General features: G+C 34.1%; 2 protein-coding genes across 2 annotated transcripts; both read left to right on the top strand.

Moving 5' to 3' along the window:
* The first annotated feature begins 3112 nt into the window (after positions 1–3112).
* Positions 3113–4892, top strand: LOC142167874 (5-epiaristolochene 1,3-dihydroxylase-like). The gene is made up of 2 exons (XM_075228236.1): positions 3113–4051; positions 4174–4892. The coding sequence occupies exons 1-2, from the start codon at positions 3158–3160 to the stop codon at positions 4795–4797; spliced, it is 1518 nt and encodes a 505-aa protein (XP_075084337.1). The 5' UTR covers positions 3113–3157; the 3' UTR covers positions 4798–4892.
* Positions 4893–11661: 6769 nt separating this feature from the next.
* On the top strand, positions 11662–12018 carry LOC142168264 (uncharacterized). Its single transcript, XM_075228923.1, has one exon. The coding sequence runs from the start codon at positions 11662–11664 to the stop codon at positions 12016–12018; it is 357 nt and encodes a 118-aa protein (XP_075085024.1).
* Positions 12019–25264: the final 13246 nt, after the last annotated feature.

The following is a 25264-nucleotide window of genomic DNA, read 5'->3' as shown; positions in this document are numbered from 1 at the left end:
TGTTTACACATAAGTTAATATCCGGTCAACTCTTTCAACTTAAGCTTCTAACATTGGGACTAAGTGTCCCAATTCACTGCGAAACATCCCCGGAACCAACCCAACCACCCGAGCAAGTCACATAGTGACAAATGAACATAGAATAAGCAGGAAACGGGGCTACAATACTCAAAATGATCGGTCAGGTCGTCACAATATTGCAAGGCCATGAAAAGTCACAGTTTTAGATGTTGCAAGTCCACGAAAAGTCACAGCCTTAGACAGTGCAAGGCTTTGTCCAAGGCATCAACATTGGTGCCTCTGATGGCGCCTTGCAATGTATCCGAGCCACTTTTATTTCCACATTAATTTTTGACATGTAGACTTTAACCCTACCTTATAAATACTCTTAAACTTAGTTTTTAGAGAGGGACATTATTGGAGAGGCAAAAGGCTACAGAACACTCTGAAGCGCGGATCACAAGAGTTTTTCTCTTAGTTCTTCTTTAATATATAGTTTAACTCTCTAATCTAGAGTTTTATGGAACTTTTTGGAAGATGAATTCTTGTTACGTTTTAATATAAGTTTGCCTTTAAATAGCCCTACTTGTTCAACTGCGTATTTATTGTTGTTGATTGAATGGCCATTAATTGACTGTGCATATTTATTATGCATTGCTTGTGAAATAGTACATATTTAGGTTGTTGTCAAATAACGTCACTCCCAAGATATATGAGAGATCAATATGGCAGATTTAAAAGCTGGATTAGAGATAACGAGGCTTTGACATGATCATAATGAGCGGTGAAAAAGTGCGAGCTAGCGTAATTCGAAAGAATATGACTAGTATATTTTTGTAGTTGTTCAATAGAGAATTACGATTAGTCGAGTGCTCATGATCAATAGAGAATACTTATGCAAAATTGTAGGAGACATAGCTGGAAGGATTCCGACAATTGAAAAAATCATAACTCTAGACTTTTCCAATCTTGTCTCCAACCTTTATATTTCTAGTTGTTAATTTACTACTTTAATTTGTTGGATAACTAGTTAGACATAAGAATCTTAATATTTATAACTTAGGAATTGTTCGAGCTTGTCTTCTTAGTGATATTGAACAGTTATAGTGAAACCTTAGTTCTATGTAAGATTCGACTCCAGACTTTTAGACCGGATTATATTTGCAGCGACCGCTTATTCTTTTAAGGACTAGAGTTGGGCGCGATCACACAACCTTTTTTGTAACAGGTCACAAACCAACAATTACAAGTTTTTGGGTTGCATGTAATATTTGTAGAGGTTTGGTTCTATGTCCTCCGACGATATACTCTTTTGGTTATTTATATACATGGTAGGCACCAATGCCAAATGCCCCATCACCACGGGCACTATAGCCTGGGTGAATGGCTTCAATTAAAAAAATTATTACTAGGCATTCTGTTTGGACACTATTTAGTTTACGTTGAAATTCGGAAATAAATAATACTTTGTAAAAAAGTTGAAGTTCCGAGAGTAAAAATTATTATTTCACTTGAACTAAGTTTAATATTTACTATTTAATAATATTCAAGAAAAAATTTCAATATTTTACCATTATATTATTTAATTAAAACTTAAGTTTATATTTACAAATAATAATGACCAACCCATTATTTGAAGATACTGAATTTCAATATTTACAAATAATAAAAATATTATTTATGACCACACATTTAACTTTTAATGTCTTATTTTGCTTTTTGATATTTAACATGTACTTCTGTTATTTATTACATTTAACATGTCTTGTTTCGCTTTCCAAGATTCAAATAAATGTTTTAAGTACATATATGGAACAATAAAATAAAATTCATCAAACTTCCATATACAATACTCCTACAAAAGCGCACAAGGGTGTGACCTAGTGGTCAATGAAGTGGGTGAGAATCATGAGGTCTCAGGTTCAAATCCCAACGGAGGCAAATACTAGGTGATTTCTTCTCATCTATCCAAGCTTTGGTGGATATAGTTACCTTGTACATGTTGTTGGTGGCAGGTATCCCGTGGAATTAGTCGAGGTGCATGCAAGCTGGCTCGGACACTACGGTTATCAAAAAAAAAAAAATACTCGTACGAAATAAATAGTTCTCAATGTTAATTACTAAAACAAGTACTCCATCCGTTTCAATTTAGACGATACACTTTTCTTATTCGTCCGTCAAGGAAACAAAAAGCTCTGATTAATTTAGATCTCTGGTTAGGAATGATACAACTCCAACCATCCCACAGTGCATGTATAACTTAGTACATACGAACAAAACTAAGCTGTCTCTCCACTTTCAGTTTCTAAGGAACACAAGACAAGTTTATTTGTAAATACTTAATACTATCCAATTTCAGCCGCCAAATTAGTACAGCATTGTTGTTCTTTGAGTCAGCTGAATTATTTTGACTATGAATAATTAATGGTCAACAGGAAAGTAAACAAGGTCTGCTTCAATCAGATATTGACAAACAAAAGTTGCAGAAATTATTATATTTGTCTTTCCGTTTACTCCTTAAACTTTTAATACCACAAATTTTAAAAGTTTTTTTTTTTTCTTAAACTCCATATCGAGTCAAACTAACTCATCTAAATTGAAATAGAGGGAGTAGATATTATTACATGTTACTCTGTTTGATTTGACCCTCTGGTATTCGAAGTCTATTAGCCCGACTAATTAAAATTTGTGTCAGTAGACCCGTGAAGGAAATAAAAAGCTCTGATTATTTTAGATCTCTGGTTAGGAATGATACAACTCCAACCATCCCACAGTACATGTATAACTTGGTACATACAAACAAAACTAAGTTGTCTCTCCACTTTCACTTTCTAAGGAACACAAGACTAAGTTTATTTGTTAATACTTATAATACTATCAAATTTCAGCCGCCAAAGTCTTTCTGGGCCATACCCCACACATTACTAGGAATTTTCCCGACTAATAATTAGCACATCATTGTTGTTCTTTGAGTCAGCTGAATTATTTTGATTAGGAATAATTAATGGTCAACAGGAAAGTAAACAAAGTCTGCTCTAATCATATGTAACAAAAGTTGCAGAAATTATTATATTGCCAAAGTTACAAATGCCTATAAAAGACCATACGCAACTAGACTTTGAAGAATCATCTAATAATCCTCCATTTATCTCCGAAAATGCAATTCTTCAGCTTGGTTTCCATTTTCCTATTCCTATCTTTCCTATTTTTGTTGAGGAAATGGAAGAACTCTAATAGCCAAAGCAAAAAATTGCCACCAGGTCCATGGAAAATACCAATACTAGGAAGTATGCTTCATATGATTGGTGGAGAACCACACCATGTCCTTAGAGATTTAGCCAAAAAATATGGACCACTTATGCACCTTCAGTTAGGTGAAATTTCTGCAGTTGTGGTTACTTCTAGGGAGATGGCAAAAGAAGTACTAAAAACTCATGACATGGTTTTTGCATCTAGGCCTAAAATTGTAGCCATGGACATTATCTGTTATAACCAGTCCGACATTGCCTTTAGCCCTTATGGCGACCAGTGGAGACAAATGCGTAAAATTTGTGTCATGGAACTTCTCAATGCAAAGAATGTTCGGTCCTTCAGCTCGATCAGACGTGATGAAGTCGTTCGTCTCATTGACTCTATCCGGTCAGATTCTTCTTCTGGTGAGCTAGTTAATTTTACGCAGAGGATCATTTGGTTTGCAAGCTCCATGACGTGTAGATCAGCATTTGGGCAAGTACTCAAGGGGCAAGATATATTTGCAAAAAAGATCAGAGAAGTAATAGGATTAGCAGAAGGCTTTGATGTGGTAGACATCTTCCCTTCATACAAGTTTCTTCATGTTCTCAGTGGAATGAAGCGTAAACTTCTGAATGCCCACCTTAAGGTAGATGCCATTGTTGAGGATGTCATCAACGAGCACAAGAAAAATCTTGCAGCTGGCAAGAGTAATGGTGCATTAGGAGGTGAAGATCTAATTGATGTCCTACTAAGACTTAAGAATGATACAAGTCTTCAATTTCCCATCACCAACAACAATATCAAAGCTGTTATTGTTGTAAGTACTATTGAATACTATATATGCTTATACTTACTCCCATATCCATTGCCATAGCTAAAAGATTTTCAAAATCCTATCACAAATAAGAAAATAATAGCTTTGCCATTATTAATTTACAGGACATGTTTGCTGCCGGAACGGAAACTTCATCAACAACAACTGTATGGGCTATGGCTGAAATGATGAAGAATCCAAGTGTATTCACCAAAGCTCAAGCAGAAGTGCGAGAAGCCTTTAGGGACAAAGTATCTTTTGATGAAAACGATGTGGAGGAGCTGAAATACTTAAAGTTAGTCATTAAAGAAACTTTGAGACTTCATCCACCCTCTCCACTTTTGGTCCCAAGAGAATGCAGGGAAGACACAGATATAAACGGCTACACTATTCCTGCGAAGACCAAAGTTATGGTTAATGTTTGGGCATTGGGAAGAGATCCAAAATATTGGGATGACGCCGAAAGCTTTAAGCCAGAGAGATTTGAGCAATGCTCTATGGATTTTTTTGGTAATAATTTTGAGTTTCTTCCCTTTGGTGGTGGACGGAGAATTTGTCCTGGAATGTCATTTGGTTTAGCTAATCTTTACTTGCCATTGGCCCAATTGCTGTATCACTTCGACTGGAAACTCCCAACTGGAATCAAGCCAAGAGACTTGGACTTGACTGAATTATCTGGAATAACTATTGCTAGAAAGGGTGACCTTTACTTAAATGCCACTCCTTATCAACCGTCGAGACTAATTTAATATTGGCATCAACTTTTTAAATTTTCTTCATCAACCTCATTATTAATGTACAATAATCTTTCTTCTGTTGTTGTAGGCTTTATCGATTTCCAATACATGTATTCTTTATTTAAAAATGTATCACATTCCATGTATAAAGGATACAGGACCTTCCTGCCTCGTGGAAGTTCAAACAGGAAAGTATGGCAAAAAGTTTTATTCATTTACCTAGGAGTGGAATAAAAAGTGTTGGAGGTAGAAATATTGTTTAAAAGTATCTTAGCTTCTGGCGCTTAATACAGGGGGTAGGAGGCATCGGATCATGCATCTTACTTCAACAGAAAGTAGATAAAAGGCCACAGAATTGTTCTATAGTTTCAACATCACTGGTAATTTGATAACGAAATTAGTACCACAAGCAGAACATAAGAACACCAAATCAGTGCATAGAATGCAATTGATCAAGAAAACCAGTGAATAGAATGCGAAAATCAGAACTTTCTAAAGCATGACCAAAAACGAGCTAAAGAATACAGAGAAAAAAGGTGAATATTCAAAAAATTTACTTCCTATCATTTAATCACATGTGTTCATAACAAAAAGGAAGGGTTTAATCTTGAGTAAATTAATTTAAACACCCTTATCATATGACTGAGTTAAAGGCACACCCCCTGTATTTCAAAATTCAAACACTTAATACCCCTATAAAATGAAAATCCTACATAAAAGTTAATGACTGTTGCTAACTTGAAGCCTAAGTTAAGAGAGTTAATCAAAGTCAACATCTGAGCTAAACGGATTGAGAATCATGATTTGAAGGTTCCTATTGGTTCGTACGATGGTTTTGGACTTGTGCTTATGTTCGGTCTAGCACCTGGGGGCTCAATCCCTCCTTTCTTTCCAATGCCTCCGGACACCTTGGAATAGATTTGATTGGAAGGAGGGTGCGGAACAAACACATTGGTTTGACTGCTGGGATTTCATTGGGACGCATCAGCGAAAAATGGAACTATTGAATCATGAGTGACTCGCTTTGTCATGATGGGAAGAATTGCAATAGTCCGTTAATCGTTTCCCTTTCATTCATATAACATGTCATAGATGGACTAAATTGCATTTCTGCATGTTTGCTTATATATACTTGTTTTTATATAGAAAAACCAAATTAATACATAAAACAAGAATCTGCAGAAATCATGACACTGGGTTCCCGCCACTTCAGATCTCTAGGTTAGTTTGTCTTTTTCTAAAAGCGGCTGAGTCAGCTCTTCTAAGTTCTAACAATAAAAAGTTTTTTCTATTTCTTCTATTATATAAAAGAGAGAAGAGGAGGTCGACAAAGGGCATCATGGTCATTTTAAAAATATTTTTTTTAGGTAAAGACTATTTTTTTTAGGTAAAGACTATTTTTTTTTTAAAGTGGCAATAAATTATGTAAATTTTTATTAAAGTGTTTTTATATTAGTATCAATTGATATAATTTTATACAAGTTCTCATTAAATTGCAATTTTAATTGGAATACTTTATAAAATTAGGAAAAAAATATTTAAGAATAAAATATAGTCAAGTTCCTTTTTTATTATAGAATATTGAATATTGTTCAAATTGTATAATAAAGATTTCCTCTATAAAACATTATTTGAGAATAATCTAAACAAAAGATTAAGACAACTAATTTGGGGAATTATTTTTTTTATTATGTATTAGGCAGCATAAGAAGTATCATTCTGCATGATTATACTTTTTTCTCTATGATTAAATTTAGTTGGGTACTTCCTCTGTGTTCAATAAATAATTCAACATTATATAAATTTTAAAATACATAAATATAAAATTAACAATTTTTAAAAAAACTCAACAAATAATTATGGTAGAGAAAGTTGTATTACACTCTAGAGCATCTCAATCATATCAAATGAAACTAGAAAAATACTCCAATGCTTCAATTTAAGGTCATTTTGATTAGTATTTAGAGTGATTGAAAAATAAATTTATTTTAAATAAATTATTCAGATATGTCATTAAACTAGAATAACATACAAATTTTCTGGTAAAAAAATTCTGAATAATTAAAAATTACAATTATTTTTTGCAAAGAACAAAAAAAATCTTTTTCGTCAACTATTTGGAAATAAAATGAATATGTTTTATTATTTAAATTTTGATTAATATAAAAAAAAATACATTAACACAATTGATAATACTAAAAGAGTAAAACTATATATATTCAATTTAAACAATGAGAAAATACATCGCGGCTTATTTTTCAATTGACTTTTCAATCAATTTTTTATAATCGATTTTAAGTTTGGTAGTGCAAAACTATTTTTTTAAAATAAAGATATGTAGAATCTATGTAGAAATACTCTACAGTGCACTTGAAGTATTGTATAATCTTTGTAAAATAAAATGTTAGACTTCAACAAGTATTATAAAGTGATTGGTATAGTAATACGATTTCAGAAAAATTAAAATACACATAACGCAAAAGATTTAAATATATATATGTAAATGTGGTTCTATACATTTACATATATATATATATATATATATATATATATGTGGTTCTATACATTATTATACAAATGCCTATATTTTTTTTCTTTCCCTGAAGTCGAATAAAATATGTAATTAGCAATAGATCAAAAAATATTAAAAGGAAAAAAATAAGAAAAAAAGAGCAACAATTGGGCATGTGCATCGCACAGATACATCATCTAGTTTAAGGAAAAGGCATAAAATTAACTTGTCATGGATTTCCAGTTATACATTACTCTGGCCACATCCTATTACCTCTTGATCATTCCAGAGATAAAGTGTGTAGTTGGTAATTCATACTTATGTTTTTTTTCGAAAGTTTTTATAGCTCTTCATGTTCCTTAAATTAACCAAAGTTATTATATTTTTTTAACAAAAAGTCACTCAACTTACTTATGTGTCATGAAAATCACTAAATTATTTTTATAACCAAAATGTCATTCAGCTTTGCCTAATTATAATAATAAGAATCTCTTTTTTATTTTTCTCATAATGATTTTATGTGATAATTAGAAGTTGAGTAACTTTTTAGTTAAAAAAAAATTCGGTGACATTCGTGATACTTAATTAAAGTTGAGTGACTATTTTATTTTAAAAAAATAACTTTAGTAAATTCGAGGGAAATGTGAATAAATTCAGGTTATAGAAACTTTTTATCCAATTTACTTTGTTCTAATTGTAAAGAGTTAATTTAAATCATTCCTTCCGTACTATTCCCTCTTGATGAATTAATCAATCATTTAAAGGGAAACTATTGGGTTATAGGAGCCAAATAGTTGGGCGTTTAATTATAAAAGAGTACGAGGGTTTTAATTAATAAATTGAAACGAGTCACTTTGTATTAGTGTTATGAGGTTATTAGGAGTTTATTAAAAGAGTGCTTAAGTTTTTTGTATTTACACAAATCTCTCCGTCTAAAAAGGCAGAATAGCCTAGTAAACATTTTTACTTGTTCAAATTTGACATCTAGGCCCCCCTACTTTATGAAATTTCAACTAGACACCTGAACTCGATCAAAACATATATTTTAGACCCCTGACCATTGACGGGGCATACACGCATATTAGGAGCCTGACTGAGTGAATTAGTATTTTTTATTAAGTAAAAAATATAAACTAAGATAAATCTATATCTATCTATACTATATTAAAAGTACGAAGGCTCTATCGAAATGTCGTTCGTCTTTTTTACCCTTCGTAAGTACATTATATGTTGGATATAATAGTAATTGTAATAACTATTTTATTCAGAAAAATTAAAATTAAAAAAAAGCTAATTGTCGACTACTTGCGGTTTACCTCCCTTTTGTATAAGTTTTGGATTCCAATTCCATTAGGCTTCTACTTACCGTGTTAGGCTTCTACTTACCGTATTAGGCTTCTCCCATTGTTTGTTTTGAAATCAAATTAGGTTTCTAGAATTTTACAATGGATTAAATTTCTCCTTTACTTACCGTATTAGGTTCTTTCTTCTTTGTTTTGAGATCAAATTAGGTTTCTAGAATTTTACAACTATAAAAGAAGCTATTTCTACATTCTTTGTCATAAACATACGTCCTCATAGCAAATTTGCTTCCCACTTGCGGTCAATTTCTATCTTGTACTATATTTTTGAAGTTATATAATAATGATTGTTCGTGCATTATCACTATTAGTCGAATGATTGCATCAAACCGATCAATCTTTTTAAAAAATATTCCTCTGTTCTATTCCACTGTGCCATTAGAAATAGCATTATGATTGTTCCTCACATCTTCTCCTTATGCCAGCTTACTAATTGTTATGCCACTGAAGTTGCTTATATTTTCTCACAAAATTAAATGTGATTATCTCTTTTAATTGACAATATATACATATCATAATTTTAAAATTATGTTCTTAAAGAATAGCCCTTGACAATTGGTGTCGTTAAATCCATCCAAAGTTTTGATAATTTTCGTTGTTTCGGGTAAACAATTCTCCTTATCGATCTCATAAATAATATTTTATATAATCTTCTGGTTATGATGTAATATATTATGTTCTGAAAGTTATGTAGCTTACTTGCAGTTCAACTATGATTTTTTCTGTTGCTCTTCAAAAACTTAGATTGGGATATTCTTTTTTGAAATCCTTATTATGAAAACACACCCCATAATCAATATTTTGAAAAGACTAGCTTACTGTTCAAAAGGTGATGAATTAAGAAAATATGAAATAATATTGCCAAATCTTAGATTGGGATATTTGAAAATGTTTTAGCTTTATTTGATATTTATGCTACTATTGAAAAGTAATTGGTTTTAATGTGCATAAAAATTAACGCAAAACATAAATAGAATCATAAAAAGCTTAGCAATCCTCAATTTTAATAGTAGGTACATTGTGGTTGGATTAAAATGCATTAGTACATTAGCTATCCATATTATTGGTATTTTAGTGAAAGTTAATGCTTCCATCGGAGACGTTAACAGGAAACGAAGAGAAATAACGCTAATGAATGATAGGTAAGTTGAATTTAGTTAACTTATTCATTTATTATCATACATTAACTATCATATTATTAATTGATCAAATGCATTAAATGTAGTTAATATAATATTGAATTATAAAACTCAAGTATGATCGTCAAACTGTAACTTTATGGGGAGAAATAGCAGAAAAAGATGGTGATATGCTCCAAAATATGATGTTTGAAAAACCTATTGTGGCTCTATGTGATGTTAAGGGTACAACATACCGAGATAGTATATCCGATTCCTTTGCGCTTACGGTAAATTCTTTATCTTTTATATTGGACTTAACGTTTTCACTTTTATAATTGTGTAGGTAATTTCGTAATATCTACTACACATGTTAGTAGTGTAATAATAAATCCAGCGTTTGAAAAAGCAATTGCTCTATGGAATTAGTAAGATATGTTTTGAACTCGACTTAAGGAATTATGGCTAAAATTTAGTTATTACTATGTACTAATTAATTGAAACGCATGCATAACCGTATAAAATCACAAGACAAAAAAATAACACTAATGCCAAGTAGATTGATAAAAAAGGCCGAAAATCTGAAGATCGTAGTAATAACACATGCAGATTCGTTTGACAATACAAAGGTACATTATTGATCAACTATTTAAAAAATAATTATACTTTGTATAATGTGTCCAATCTAACCAACTTATTTTATGTTTATTTGTAGGACACATATCGTAAATTTAATGCGAAAATAAAAGATATCATCAACAAAGATGACCCATGGTATTTATTTTGCAAGAAATGCTATAAGAAAGTGAGCTTGGTAGATAATATCGCAACATGTCCCCGCTGTGGCGGCAACGTTGAATATGAAGAAAGGTAAACACAAAAAAGGTTTTGCTGCCTGCTCATATATTAAAAAAGATATTTAGTGTTCTAATTATGTACTACTATGTTTTGTAGATATCTTCTAAAACTTGAGTTGTTTGACGAAAAAGAACATTGTTACATAACACTTTTTGAAGCTACAAAATACAATATTATTTACGATATTCAACATCTTCTTGAAGTTTTATAGTCATACTCGCCTCTTCCGTTGGCCCTTGGAAACATTAATCCTTAAAAGTTGTATAAAGTTAGTCAAATAAACACTTGCATCATTTAGCTCAACTGTAAGCTTATTAGATAATTTCATATGTATCTATTTTGTAACTCAAATAAATATTTTTAGGATATATATGTAATAAAAAACTTTATAATTTTCGGATATAAATTTTGTAACACTTGACAAATAAGTTAAATTACACTTGCAACACACACTGAAACTAGTAAATAAAAAATGAAAGAAAAGGCCCGAAAAAAGAACGTCACCCCATAGCTATGCCGCCTTCATCGACCGGTCATCACCTTCACGAGTTCAAACAAAAAACAAATAACATGACCCAACTGAAGTAAGTGCATCTTCAAATCTTGGTAGCCTTTGAATCGAAATTATTGAGAGTATTGTAGAAGTATTTATGTAGTTGAGGGTATTTTTGTAATTAGTAGTTGAGGGTATTTTCGTAATTAGCTAAATATAGTATGTGTATATGTACAGTACAATACAGATATACATTTTACTTTTCTCTTTATCAAAACGTCGGTTTTTCTCTCTCTCTCCAGAACCTTCCACCATCTTCTCTTCTTCTCTCTCGTTTGTTTTCTCCGAGCTTCAATCACCACATCAATGGTGATTTCTGCTCGTATCTGAGTCTTTGTTCTCGACATGGTATCAGAGCAGGCTCATCTCTTTCATCACTAATCTCTGCTTGTTTTGAAGTTGCAAGCCAAGTTGGGAAACCCTAATTTTCACCCACAGTTTTTTCCAGATTTGTCGATTAATTCATCTTGTATCATGGCGGTAGATGACGATACTTCGGATTCAACTAGTTCACCAAATGTAAACAAGGATACGTTAGATTCGACCAATCCCTTGTACATGCATCCTTCAGAGAGTGCCGGATCGACACTAGTGCCGGTGGTATTTGACGGAACTGGTTATAGATCCTGGAGAAGAGGCGTCCTCAGAGGTCTCTCAGTGAAGAATAAAGTCGGTTTCATCATCGGAAAATGTAAGAAGCCAGATTCCGACCATCCGACATTTGAGCAGTGGGAGAGATGCGACGACATGGTCACATCGTGGATTCTCAACTCACTTTCAAAGGATTTGGCAGATAGCTTACAGTATGTGGTCGATGCCAAGGAATTGTGACAGGAACTGGAGGATAGGTACGATCAGACGAATGGAGCGAAATTGTACCAGCTTGAAAGGGAAATTAACGACCTAAGTCAGGGAACCCTAGACATTACAGGATATTATACAAAAATGAAGAAGCTTTGGGAAGAGTTAAACACATTGAATGCACATGCACAATGTAAGTGCCAGTGTACTTGTGGTGCCAAGGCAAATATGCACAAGGCTGAACAAGACAGAAGGCTAATTAGATTTCTAATGGGTTTAAACAAGGTCTACACAGTTGTGAGAGGAAGTATTTTGATGATGAATCTGCTGCCCAGTATTGCACAAGCCTTTTCTATCCTAATCCAGGAAGAAAAACAAAGGGAAGTTAGGCCAAGTAACCATCTGATGATGGAGTCTGCTTCAATGAATGTCAGTGGTCTTGCAAATCCAGCTTTTAGGACAAATTATGCTCAACAGAGGAACACTACAGGAAACAACTCATACAGAGGCAGTTATCCATCCAACAGGTCACGCCTGTTTTATGACTACTGCAAGAAGCAAGGGCACACTAAGGATAAATGCTACAAACTACACGGATTTCCCCAGGACTTCAAATTCACTAAAGGAAAAAGTATGGCATCCGCTGCAAGTATGCATGGAGGACCTGAAGGGATAGTTCCTAGAGGATGCAGTGAAGTTGGTGCTAGAAATCAAAGCATGGGGATTCAAAACCTGACAAAGGAGCAATATAATCAGTTACTGCATCTGTTGGAGAACTTCCATGGTGGAAGTGCAATTGAAGTCTCAAATAACATCACTAGTGGGGCAGCAAACTTTGCAGGTATATTGGTTTGCTCTACTCATAAAGAAATCATTGGTAATTTTTCATGTAAATGCTTCAAATCATCTGCTGAATATTGGATTTTAGACTCCGGAGCTTCTAATCATATGTCCTATAACAAAGCCCTATTAACCAACATTAGAATTCTACCTTATCCTTTCCTAGTAACCTTACCAAATGGATACAAAGTTAGAGTGACAGAAATTGGTGATGCAGTCCTTAGCCCTAAGCTGACCTTACACAAAGTGTTGTTTGTCCCCTGTTTTAAGTTCAATTTGATCTCAGTTCATTGTTTAACATCTTACCTTAAGACAGTTGTCCAATTTTCTGATACTTCATGCATTTTGCAGGCCCCTTCAATGAAGAGGCCTCTGGAGATTGGTAGAGCAAGGAATGGTCTGTACTTCCTCTGCTCAAAATGTCAGTTCCTTGGTTCAGCTACTGTCCCCACTTCTCTCGTTGCAAATTCATGTTCTGCTTCTACTAGCAATCCAAACAATGCACAACCACATAAATCACTCACTGTAAATAATGACAACCTGGAAACTTGTCCTGCTAATTGTCTTTCATCATCACCTGTAAATGTTCCACTCTCAAGCAATAAGAAAGGTTCTTATACATCTTCTTGTCCTATTAATGTGTGTGGACCCTTTTCTAATTCTTCATCTTATGGAAATTGTGTTGACTATTTGTGGCACAACAGATTGGGCCATGTACCTTTTGTAAAAATGAGGGGAATATCATCTATACTTGTAAACTTTGCACCCAAACAACCATTCTTATGTTCAATTTGCCCTATGGCCAGGCAAACAAGATTACCATTTCCACAGAAAAATACATCATCTACCAATGTTTTTGAACTATTACACATAGACCTCTGGGGGCCATACCACACAGTCACACATGACAATTACAAATATTTTCTTACCATAGTTGATGACTTTAGTAGGTCAACCTGGACATATCTTATGAGTTGTAAAAGTAATACACTTCAAGTTCTAAGAATCTTTGTGTCTATGATAGAGAACCAGTTTAATTCTTCCATTAAGTCCATGAGGTCTGACAATGGACTGGAGTTTGTCAACAATGAAACTTCATCATTTTTTCATTCCAAAGGAATTATACACCAGAAAACTTGTCCATACACACCTCAACAAAATGGCGTGGTGGAAAGAAAACACAGATATTTGTTGGAAACTACAAGAGCCTTACTGTATCAGTCCAAGTTACCTATCAAATATTGGGGAGAATGCATTCTCACAGCCACATACTTGATTAATAGACTACCCTCTACAGTCCTGAATAACAAATCACCCTTTGAAATACTTTACAAAAACAAACCCAACTATTCACACCTTAAAAGCTTTGGATGCCTATGTTATCCTACCACTCTTAAAACTCATAAAGACAAATTTGAACCCAGAACTGAGCCTCATATTTTTGTAGGTTACCCCTTTAGCACAAAAGGTTACAAGGTACTGAACTTAGCCACTAAAAGAATGCACATTTCCAGAGATGTACAATTCCATGAACATGTTTTCCCTTTTGTAGTGTCTTCTGATCACACTTCTCTTCCTTGTGTTTTGCCATCGTTTCATTCTGATCTTGCATGTGAAAGTCATAGAAATGCTGCCTTGAGTAATAGTTAGTCACCAACTGGGACTTCACCAAGTTCTGTCACCAACTTTTCTTTACCAGGTGATCAAGATATTTTCCCACTAGTTGATCAAAGCAACCATTCACCTGTTGATGCAGGTGTTTCTGAAAATTCACCTATCCTTTCAAATACCTCAGACCAACATACCACCAACAATTACTCATTCCCAAGTCCTACAAGACCATCCAGGACAGTAAAAATACCAAGCTACCTAAGTGAATATGTGTATTCCCTTCCAAATTTAAAGAACAATACATCACACACTGTCTTGCTCAATTTTCCCCTTTCAGACCATCAACATATTTGTTTTACTGCTTTAAAAAAGGATAGTCAGTATATGATGAGAAACATTACTCATGAATCTGAGCCATGTTCTTATGAGGAAGCAGCCTTAAACCCTGCATGGCAAGCAGCCATGACACAAGAATTTGAGGCTTTGCATGCTAACCATACATGGAATTTAGTGACATTGCCCGCAGGTAAGAAAGCCATAAGATGCAGATGGGTGTATAAAATCAAACACAAAGCAGATGTGATTGTTGAGAGATTCAAGGCAAGACTTGTGGTGAAGGGATACACACAACAAGAAGGAATAGACTATACTGAAACTTTTTCTCCAGTTGTCAAGATGACAACTGTTAGGACCCTTATTGGCATAGCAGTTAAAAGGGGCTGGAACCTTTTCCAACTAGATGTGAACAACGCATTCTTACATGGAGATCTACATGAAGAGGTGTACATGGAGGTACCACAGGGACTGCAGATTGAGGTTCCTAGTCTAGTTTGCAAGTTAAACAAGTCCTTGTATGGACTGAAACAAGCAAGCAGGCAGTGGTATGCTAAGCTGACTGAAGCATTGTGCACCAGGGGTTTTAGATATTCAGAAAATGACCACTCACTGTTCTGTAAAAAAGGATGGCCTTTCAATAGTATTTGTGGCTGTCTATGTTGATGATGTGATTCTTATAGGTACAGATGTAGAAAAAATTAAAGCACTAATTGCTTTCCTCCATGATCAGTTCAAAATCAAGGATTTAGGAAAGTTGCACTATTTCCTGGGACTAGAATTGTTCTACAAGGATAATGGAGTCCTCATTTCACAGAGGAAGTTCACTGCAGATCTATTGAGAGAGTATGACAATCAGTACACTACAGTCTCTTCTCCTCTTGACTGTACTGTCAAGTTGAAGGCAGAAGAGGGAACTCTGCTAGCAGAGCCCACTCACTATAGAAAGTTAGTTGGGAAACTTAACTTCCTCACCAATACAAGGTTAGACATTGCCTGTAGTGTTCAGCACTTAAGTCAATTTATGCAAACACCCAGAGAACCTCACCTTAAAGCTGCCCTTCGTGTCTTAAGGTATCTTAAGAATGATCTAACCTTGGGCATTTTCTTTTCTAACAACCCAGATTGCACTATGAAGGCTTTCTGTGACTCAGACTGGGCTGCATGCCCTGATTCTCGATGATCAGTGAGTGGATACATTGTCTTGTTAGGTGATAGTCCAATCAGCTGAAAGTCCAAGAAGCAGGAAATAGTCTCCCTCTCCTCTACAGAAGCAGAATACAGATCAGTAAAAAAAGTAGTTGGAGAACTAATCTGGCTTAAGAGACTGCTAGAAGAACTGACAGTTCCTTGCTTACATCCTATCTCAATCTTTTGTGATAGCCAAGCTGCAATACACATGGCAAGAAACCCAGTGTTTCATGAGCGTACCAAGCACATAGAGGTGGATTGTCATTTTGTACGAGACAAGTTACATGATGGCCTCATCACTTTGCATCACATTCCCACAGATGCTCAGCTTGTAGACATATTTACGAAGGCCTTAACAAGGATCAAACATACTTCTATTCTTGGCAAGTTGGCAGTGAGTTCCTCACCTCCAACTTGAGGGGGGGTATTGAGAGTATTGTAGAAGTATTTATGTAGTTGAGGGTATTTTTATAATTAGTAGTTGAGGATATTTTTGTAATTAGCTAAACATAGTATGTGTATATGTACAGTACAATACAGATATACATTTTACTTTTCTCTTTATCAAAACGTCGGTTTTTCTCTCTTTCTCCAGAACCTTCCACCATCTTCTCTTCTTCTCTCTCGTTTGTTTTCTCCGAGCTTCAATCACCACATCAATGGTGATTTCTGCTCGTGTCTGAGTCTTTGTTCTCGACAGAAATAACTGTGCCCACTAAATTTAATGAGTGTTAAGATTGTATCCGGGATTTGTTCTTTTTGGTATCTTTTTCTGTGGAGGCAATAAAAAGAAAGTGAAAGGAAGCTAAAAATGTGAAAAAAAATTTCTTTAGAGGATTTTGGAATTCTTCATCAATGCAACACAAGGGACTGATTCAGAGTGAATTTTTCGGTGATGTTACTTGTTGTTCTATGTTCCTGGTTCGCTCGTTGTTTAGGTTCGGGCGAAGAGATCATCGGCCAATGGTTGAAGGGGGCGGTGGAAGCAAAGGAAACGAAGGCGTAGAGGGTGACGGTTGACAGCGAAAGAGGAAAAGAACGAGAAGTGAAGGGGCGGGTGGCAGCAAAGAAAGGGAATCGTGATGAATCTTGGATAATTTTTAGCAATTAATATTTTATAAAAATAAATGATGACGTAGCATTAATTTACTCCGAGTTGTATGTTATGTTATCCATGTGGAGTGAGCAATGGGCAGTGTGGTAGGTGTTTAAAATACATATTTTAATCAGAGTTCATGTGTCTAATTGAAACTTTATAAAGTATAAGCACAAAGATGTTGGATTCGAACAAGTGACGGTGTCTATTAGGATATTTTAAGAAAAGAATTACTCAAAAAGGACCAAAAAAAAATACCACATGTCAATCCCTTCCTTCTTCTTCTTATTTATGGATTTGGAAGTTAATGTGATTTTTGAATGGGTTGTTTAGGATTGCTGGAGATTGTGTTTCAAATTTTGGGTCAATTGGATTGAAGGTGATTTGAAATTTGAATCACGTTCACCATTGTTGAAACAACCCTAAAATTTTAAGGTGGGTTTAAAATTTGAATCTAATTTTGTGTTTTGTTAGGTGGGTGTATGTCACGACCTAATTTCACTTATAGATCGTGATGACGCCCAACACTACAGTTAGACAAGCCAACTAATAAGTCAAACGTACATTGGTTAAACTTTTATTCCAAGAAAATAATAAAATACCAACTTCTACCAATGTGTGTGTGCCAAAACCCGGTGTCACAAGTGCATGAGCATCTAGTAGATTATACAAAATTCCAAATACTGTCTCAAATGAAATAGACAGAATATAAATATAAGAAGAGACACTGGTAGCTGCAGAACGGCTCAGAAAGGCACCTCACCACTATGCCTCGGGATGACGTGGGTATGTGATGATAGGTCCTCCACTAGTACCTGTCTCAGATCCTGCACAAAAAGTGCAGCAAGTGTAGTATGAGTACGTAAACAACGTGTACCCAGTAAGTATCAAGCCTAATCTCGAAGTGGTAGAGACGAGATGGCCGACTTTGACACTCACTATGGGTCAATAATAATAACTGAAATAAAACTAGGATATTTAAATCAGCATGATTTACAGAATTTACAATAATTTATTTAATCAGCAGAAATAATCAAATTCCTTCAAATGTAACAATTCTCAATATATTAATTAAATTTTTTCAATTCAAATAATTTCCAATTTATCAATTAAACCTCATTTACAGGAGTAACAATTAATTCCTTAACAAGCAAGAATAATAATTCATTAAATTTCAAGGATTTTTTAATTTATTAAATTAGCTTCACAAGCTGAAATAAAAAGTATCGTGTAATTATTATTATTAAGCACGATTTCTGTCGAGGACGTACGGTCCGATCCAGAGTGTCGTGTACACTGCCGAGGGACGTGCGTCGCGCTTCATAGATGCATCTATCCCGCCGAGGTATTCGGCCCGCTCCACAAGAAAGGAGGACATTTTCTTATGTGCCTCCGAAAGGAGAGTATATTTATTATAAGATGAATTTGGGAGGAGAATAATTTCTTTTAATAATTAATTGATTTAAACAAAAATTAAGCATATGAAAACATCATATTTTTCTACTTTTCATAACAATTCACAATATATACATCAATTATTTTAATTAATAAAGAATACAATTCACACAAGTAATTCATGCTTTGAGTCTTAAACTACCCGAACTTTAGCATTAATAGTAGCTACGCACGGACTCTCGTCAACTCGTGCGTACGTAGCCCCCGCAATTAACAATAATTATTCAATTTAATCCATATGGGGTAATTTCCCCCTCACAAGATTAGACAAGAGACTTACCTCGTCTTGCTCCAATTAATCCACTATAAGGCCTTTTCCACGATTATCGAACTCTGTCTGGCTCGAATCTATCCAAAATAATTCGATACAATCACTAAAAATTATAAGAATCAATTCTACAAAAAAATACTACATTTTAAATAAAAATCCCGAAATTAATTAAAAATTCATCTGTGGGGCCCACATCTCGAAATCCGGCGAAAGTTATGAAATCCGACAACCCATTCAATTACAAGTCCAACCATACCAGTTTCACTCAAATCCGACTCCGAATCGATACCGAAATCTAAAAATTTCATTTCTATGAGATTTCTAAACTTTTTCAAATCTTAATCTCAAAACACTAATTAAATTGTGAAAACAATGATATACTTGTATATGTAGACCAAATCCGAGTTAGAATCACTTGCCCCAATGTTTTTCCCTTGAAAATATGTCAAAAGTTGTCTCTGTTCAAACTCAAGTTCGCCAAAAATGGCAAATGGGACGAATGTCCTCTTTTTATAAAACTGCCCAGCAGCCTTCGGAACTGGTCCTCGAACTGGGCCTCGATCGCGGCTTTGATCACAGGCTCAAACCTGGACCTCGGCCATGGCCTCGATTAGGGCATCGAACATATGCCTTCGATCAGGGCATCGAGGTTGGGCCTTCGATCAGGGCATCGAGCATGTGCCTTCGATCAGGGCATCGAGCATGGGCCTTCGATCAGGGCATCGAAGTTGGGCCTTCGATCAGGGCATCGAGCATGGGTCTCGATTCTAGCCCTCGAGCCTTACCTTCAATCATGTCCTCGAGCCTTGCCTTCAATCGAGGCTTCGATACTGAGCCTCGTCCCTGGCTTCGACTCAGGCCTCGATCGTGGGCTCGATATCTGGGTTCGATCTGGGGCTCGATCACAGCCCAGAATATACAGCAGAAGAGAAAATTGTAGCAACTTTTTAAGTCCAACTTTTATTCCGTTAACCATCCGAAACTCACCCGAGGCCCTCAGGATCTCAACCAAATATACCAACAAGTCCTAAAATATCATACGAACTTAGTCGAACCTCTAAATCACATCAAACAACGCTAAAACCATGAATCATACCCCAATTCAAGCTTAATGAAACTAAGAGTTTTCAACTTCTACATTCGATGTCGGAACCTATCAAATCAAATCCGATTGACCTCAAATTTTACACACAAGTCATAAATGACATAATAGAGCTGTGAAAATTTTTAGAACTAGATTCCGACTCCGATATCAAAAAGTCAACTTCCCGGTCAAGCTTCCAAACTTTAAATTCCTATTTTAGCCATTTCAAGCTTAATTTAACTACGGACTTCCAAATAAAATTTCGAAAATGCTCCTAAGTCCAAAATCACCATACGGAGCTGTTGGAATCATCAAAATTCTATTCCGAGGTCGTTTTCACATAATTAGACATCCGGTCACTATTCGAACTTAAACATTTTAATTTTTTTCTTCAAAATTCCATATCTCGGGCTAGGGACCTCGGAATTTGATTCCGGGCATACGCCCAAGTCTCAAATCACGATACGGACCTACTGGAACTGTCAAAATACTGATCCGAGTCTGTTTGCTCAAAATGTTGACCAAAGTCAACTCAATTGAGTTTTAAAACTCTAATCCATATTTTAATCCATTTTTCATATAAAAACTTTTCATAAAATTTTACGGATTGCGCATGCAAATCGAGAAATGATAAATAGTACTTTTAGAGGTCTTAGAACACATAATTAATTATTAAATTTAAAGATGATATTTTGGGTCATCACAGTGTAATTTAAAAAAATTTAAAAATAATATTTACATGTTGAATACAAAAATTGATATCATCTGGAGTTAATTTGGAATTTGATTTGGAATACATTTAGATTGATCTTGTATCGAAATCGTTGCAAAAAAATTATTCTACATGGTTATATAAAATATTCTAAGGATATTAAACATCTATCAGGATGTTTGAGAGAGCTGAAAGATGGTTTAAGTATCTCTAGGGTTGTTCCCCAAATAGCTAAACATTAACTTATTGATTTAATGATAATCGATCATTTATCGAGTGATCCTACAAATGATTAATCATTAAATTTTTTTTATTAATAATTGAATATCTAGCGAGTGATTCTACAAATAGTTAACATTAACTTATTCATTTAATAATAATTGAACATCTATCGAGTGATTCTACAAAAAGTTAAATATTAACTTAGTGATTTAATGATAACAGAACATCTATATTGTAATTCAACAAATAGCTAATATTATCTTATTGAGTTAATGATATTTAAATGTCGGTCGAGTGATTAAACGAAAAATTAAATATTAAGTTATTAATTTAATGATGATTGAATACCTACCAGATAATTCTCCAAATAGTTAAATATTATCTTATTGATTTAATGATAATTGGACGTACGACTAGTTAAATATTAACTTATTGATTTCATGATGATTAAACATTTACCAAGTGATTTTACACAAAATAGTTAAATATTAACTTGGTGATTTAATGATAATTGAGCATCCGTCGAGTGAACCTACGACTAGTTAAATATTGTCTTATTAATTTAATGATGATTGAATATTTATTTTTTGTTTGTTTAATACGAAGCAAGCTTGTTGTATTATTATGTACTTTTCCAACTTCAAATATTCCAAGAGATATTTATACTCATATCAGGTATTTTAGAGTTAAAAATTGTAGACAATAAATTTGCGTCGAGAAAATAAAATCAAGGTCGAAAAATATTGCAATAATCATAATACTTGATTTCAAATAATATGAGTGTACAATCTCTATTAATCATCTGATTCTTTTTTCCCAATATAAATTCAAGGGCCTTTAAGCTTGATCTTGAATTTGAATTTGATTTATCCGTCGTGAACGCTTTGATTGTTGCCACGAATTTTATCACGAACAAGTAGCCTTGATCGACTTGTATTTGATTTGACTTCGTTCTTGATCTTGAATACTTGAAATTTGTGTTGAAGTGCTTGAATGCTTGAACACTTGCAGTTTGTAGAGAAATGTGGCATTTGATCCACGAGTTCCCTTGTGTCTTCTTGTTATAACTTCTGGTGTCTTTTCTGGGTTATGAAGACCCCTATTTATAGTTGTGGGAGGGGAGAGTTATGATAAGAACAAACTCTTTCCGACCAATCAGATTGAAGAGTGACAAGGCCGCATTCGATTGGCCAGAATGTGTCACTTGCACACGTGGCGTGGCTTCATTAGCCTTTTAATTTGACTTGGCATGCCTTGTCATTTTCACACGTGGCATGATCCTATTGGTTCTTCCGCATGACTTGGCATGCCATGTCATTTGACACGTAACACCAAACTGGGCCTTTAGGAAGATGACATATTGGGCCTAATGAAGTGGGCTCATCACTTGTAGCTCAATTAAATGGACTAGCCCAATGAATTTTTTTTATCTAATCCATATACATTAGATTTATATAACTAATCCAACTATTAGCCCAATAAATTTATTTGAACTAAGATATGTTAGAAAAGATATAGTCCAAATAATTTTATGAATTTAAATTCAATAAAATTTAGATGCTTACAAATGCCCATACTTCAAGATTTATCGGAACGTACACTAATTGCGACTCAAAGATTAGGCTTGAAGTACACGTAATAGTCATATTTGTCCTCTGAAAAATTATCTCGTATTGAATCTTTACTTTCCTCGAGCTAAGAAAAGAATTTCAATGTTACTAATGGCATGTATATATACACATAATGACCAAAACAGCAGTCATCACGTAGGAGAAAGTTTTCATGAAACTGTTTTCCACTTTAAATTCCATTCTTTGCATTAAACCTACACAACGTAAATTTTTTCCATTCTTTGCACTAAGAAAAGTATTATTTGACATAGCAATTCTTTACGTGGCCATTCAGAGTCAAAGGACTCCTATTCATATAGGAATGCCGTCGTCCGCACATCACCAACCAAATAAGGAGTGCATATTTGATTGATTGTGCATATTTATTATGTATTGCTTGTGAAAGAGTGCATATTTAGGTTGTTGTCGAACAACGTCACTCCCAAGATATATAAGAGATAAATATGGCGGGTTTAAAATCGAGATTAGAGATAATGAGGCTATGACATGATCATAATGAGCGGTGGAGAAATGCGAGCCAGCGTAATTCGAAAGAATATGACTAGTACATTATTATAGTTGCTCGAGACAGAATTACGATTAGTCGAGTGCTTATGATCAGTAAAGAATACTTATGCAAAATTGTAGGAGACGTAGCGGGAAGGATTCCGTTAATTGAAAAAATCATAACTCTAGGCTTTTCCAATCTTGTCTCCAACCCTTAGTATTCCTAGTTGTTAATTTACACTTTAATTTGTTATATAATTAGTTAGACATAAGAATCTTAATATTTATAACTAAGGAATTGTTCGAACTTGTCTTTTTAGTAATATTGAACAGTTATAGTGAAACCTTAGTTTTCTGTGGGATTCGACTCCACACTTTTAGACCGGATTATATTTGCAGCGACCGCTTATCCTTTTAAGGACTAGAGTTGGGCGTGATAACACAACCTTTTTTTGTAACAGGTCACAGACCAACAATTACAAGTTTTTGGGTTGCATGTAATATTTGTAGAGGTTTGGTTTTATGTCCTCCTCCGATATACTCTTTTGGTTATTTATATACATGGTAGGCACCAATGCCAAATGCCCATCACCATGGGCACTATAGCCTGGGTGAATGGCTTTAATTAAAAAAATTATTACTAGGCATTCTGTTTGGACACTATTTAGTTTACGTTGAAATTCGGAAATAAATAATACTTTGTAAAAAAGTTGAAGTTCCGAGAGTAAAAATTATTATTTCACTTGAACTAAGTTTAATATTTACTATTTAATAATATTCAAGAAAAAATTTCAATATTTTACCATTATATTATTTAATTAAAACTTAAGTTTATATTTACAAATAATAATGACCAACCCATTATTTGAAGATACTGAATTTCAATATTTACAAATAATAAAAATATTATTTATGACCACACATTTAACTTTTAATGTCTTATTTTGCTTTTTGATATTTAACATGTACTTCTGTTATTTATTACATTTAACATGTCTTGTTTCGCTTTCCAAGATTCAAATAAATGTTTTAAGTACATATATGGAACAATAAAATAAAATTCATCAAACTTCCATATACAATACTCCTACAAAAGCGCACAAGGGTGTGACCTAGTGGTCAATGAAGTGGGTGAGAATCATGAGGTCTCAGGTTCAAATCCCAACGGAGGCAAATACTAGGTGATTTCTTCTCATCTATCCAAGCTTTGGTGGATATAGTTACCTTGTACATGTTGTTGGTGGCAGGTATCCCGTGGAATTAGTCGAGGTGCATGCAAGCTGGCTCGGACACTACGGTTATCAAAAAAAAAAAAATACTCGTACGAAATAAATAGTTCTCAATGTTAATTACTAAAACAAGTACTCCATCCGTTTCAATTTAGACGATACACTTTTCTTATTCGTCCGTCAAGGAAACAAAAAGCTCTGATTAATTTAGATCTCTGGTTAGGAATGATACAACTCCAACCATCCCACAGTGCATGTATAACTTAGTACATACGAACAAAACTAAGCTGTCTCTCCACTTTCAGTTTCTAAGGAACACAAGACAAGTTTATTTGTAAATACTTAATACTATCCAATTTCAGCCGCCAAATTAGTACAGCATTGTTGTTCTTTGAGTCAGCTGAATTATTTTGACTATGAATAATTAATGGTCAACAGGAAAGTAAACAAGGTCTGCTTCAATCAGATATTGACAAACAAAAGTTGCAGAAATTATTATATTTGTCTTTCCGTTTACTCCTTAAACTTTTAATACCACAAATTTTAAAAGTTTTTTTTTTTTCTTAAACTCCATATCGAGTCAAACTAACTCATCTAAATTGAAATAGAGGGAGTAGATATTATTACATGTTACTCTGTTTGATTTGACCCTCTGGTATTCGAAGTCTATTAGCCCGACTAATTAAAATTTGTGTCAGTAGACCCGTGAAGGAAATAAAAAGCTCTGATTATTTTAGATCTCTGGTTAGGAATGATACAACTCCAACCATCCCACAGTACATGTATAACTTGGTACATACAAACAAAACTAAGTTGTCTCTCCACTTTCACTTTCTAAGGAACACAAGACTAAGTTTATTTGTTAATACTTATAATACTATCAAATTTCAGCCGCCAAAGTCTTTCTGGGCCATACCCCACACATTACTAGGAATTTTCCCGACTAATAATTAGCACATCATTGTTGTTCTTTGAGTCAGCTGAATTATTTTGATTAGGAATAATTAATGGTCAACAGGAAAGTAAACAAAGTCTGCTCTAATCATATGTAACAAAAGTTGCAGAAATTATTATATTGCCAAAGTTACAAATGCCTATAAAAGACCATACGCAAC

This window comes from Nicotiana tabacum, chromosome 13 (genome assembly GCF_000715075.1).
Source record: "Nicotiana tabacum cultivar K326 chromosome 13, ASM71507v2, whole genome shotgun sequence".
In the NCBI taxonomy this organism is placed as follows: Eukaryota; Viridiplantae; Streptophyta; class Magnoliopsida; order Solanales; family Solanaceae; genus Nicotiana; species Nicotiana tabacum.
The sequence above is the reverse complement of the archived record's forward strand: the minus strand, read 5'-3'. Positions and strand labels throughout refer to the sequence as shown.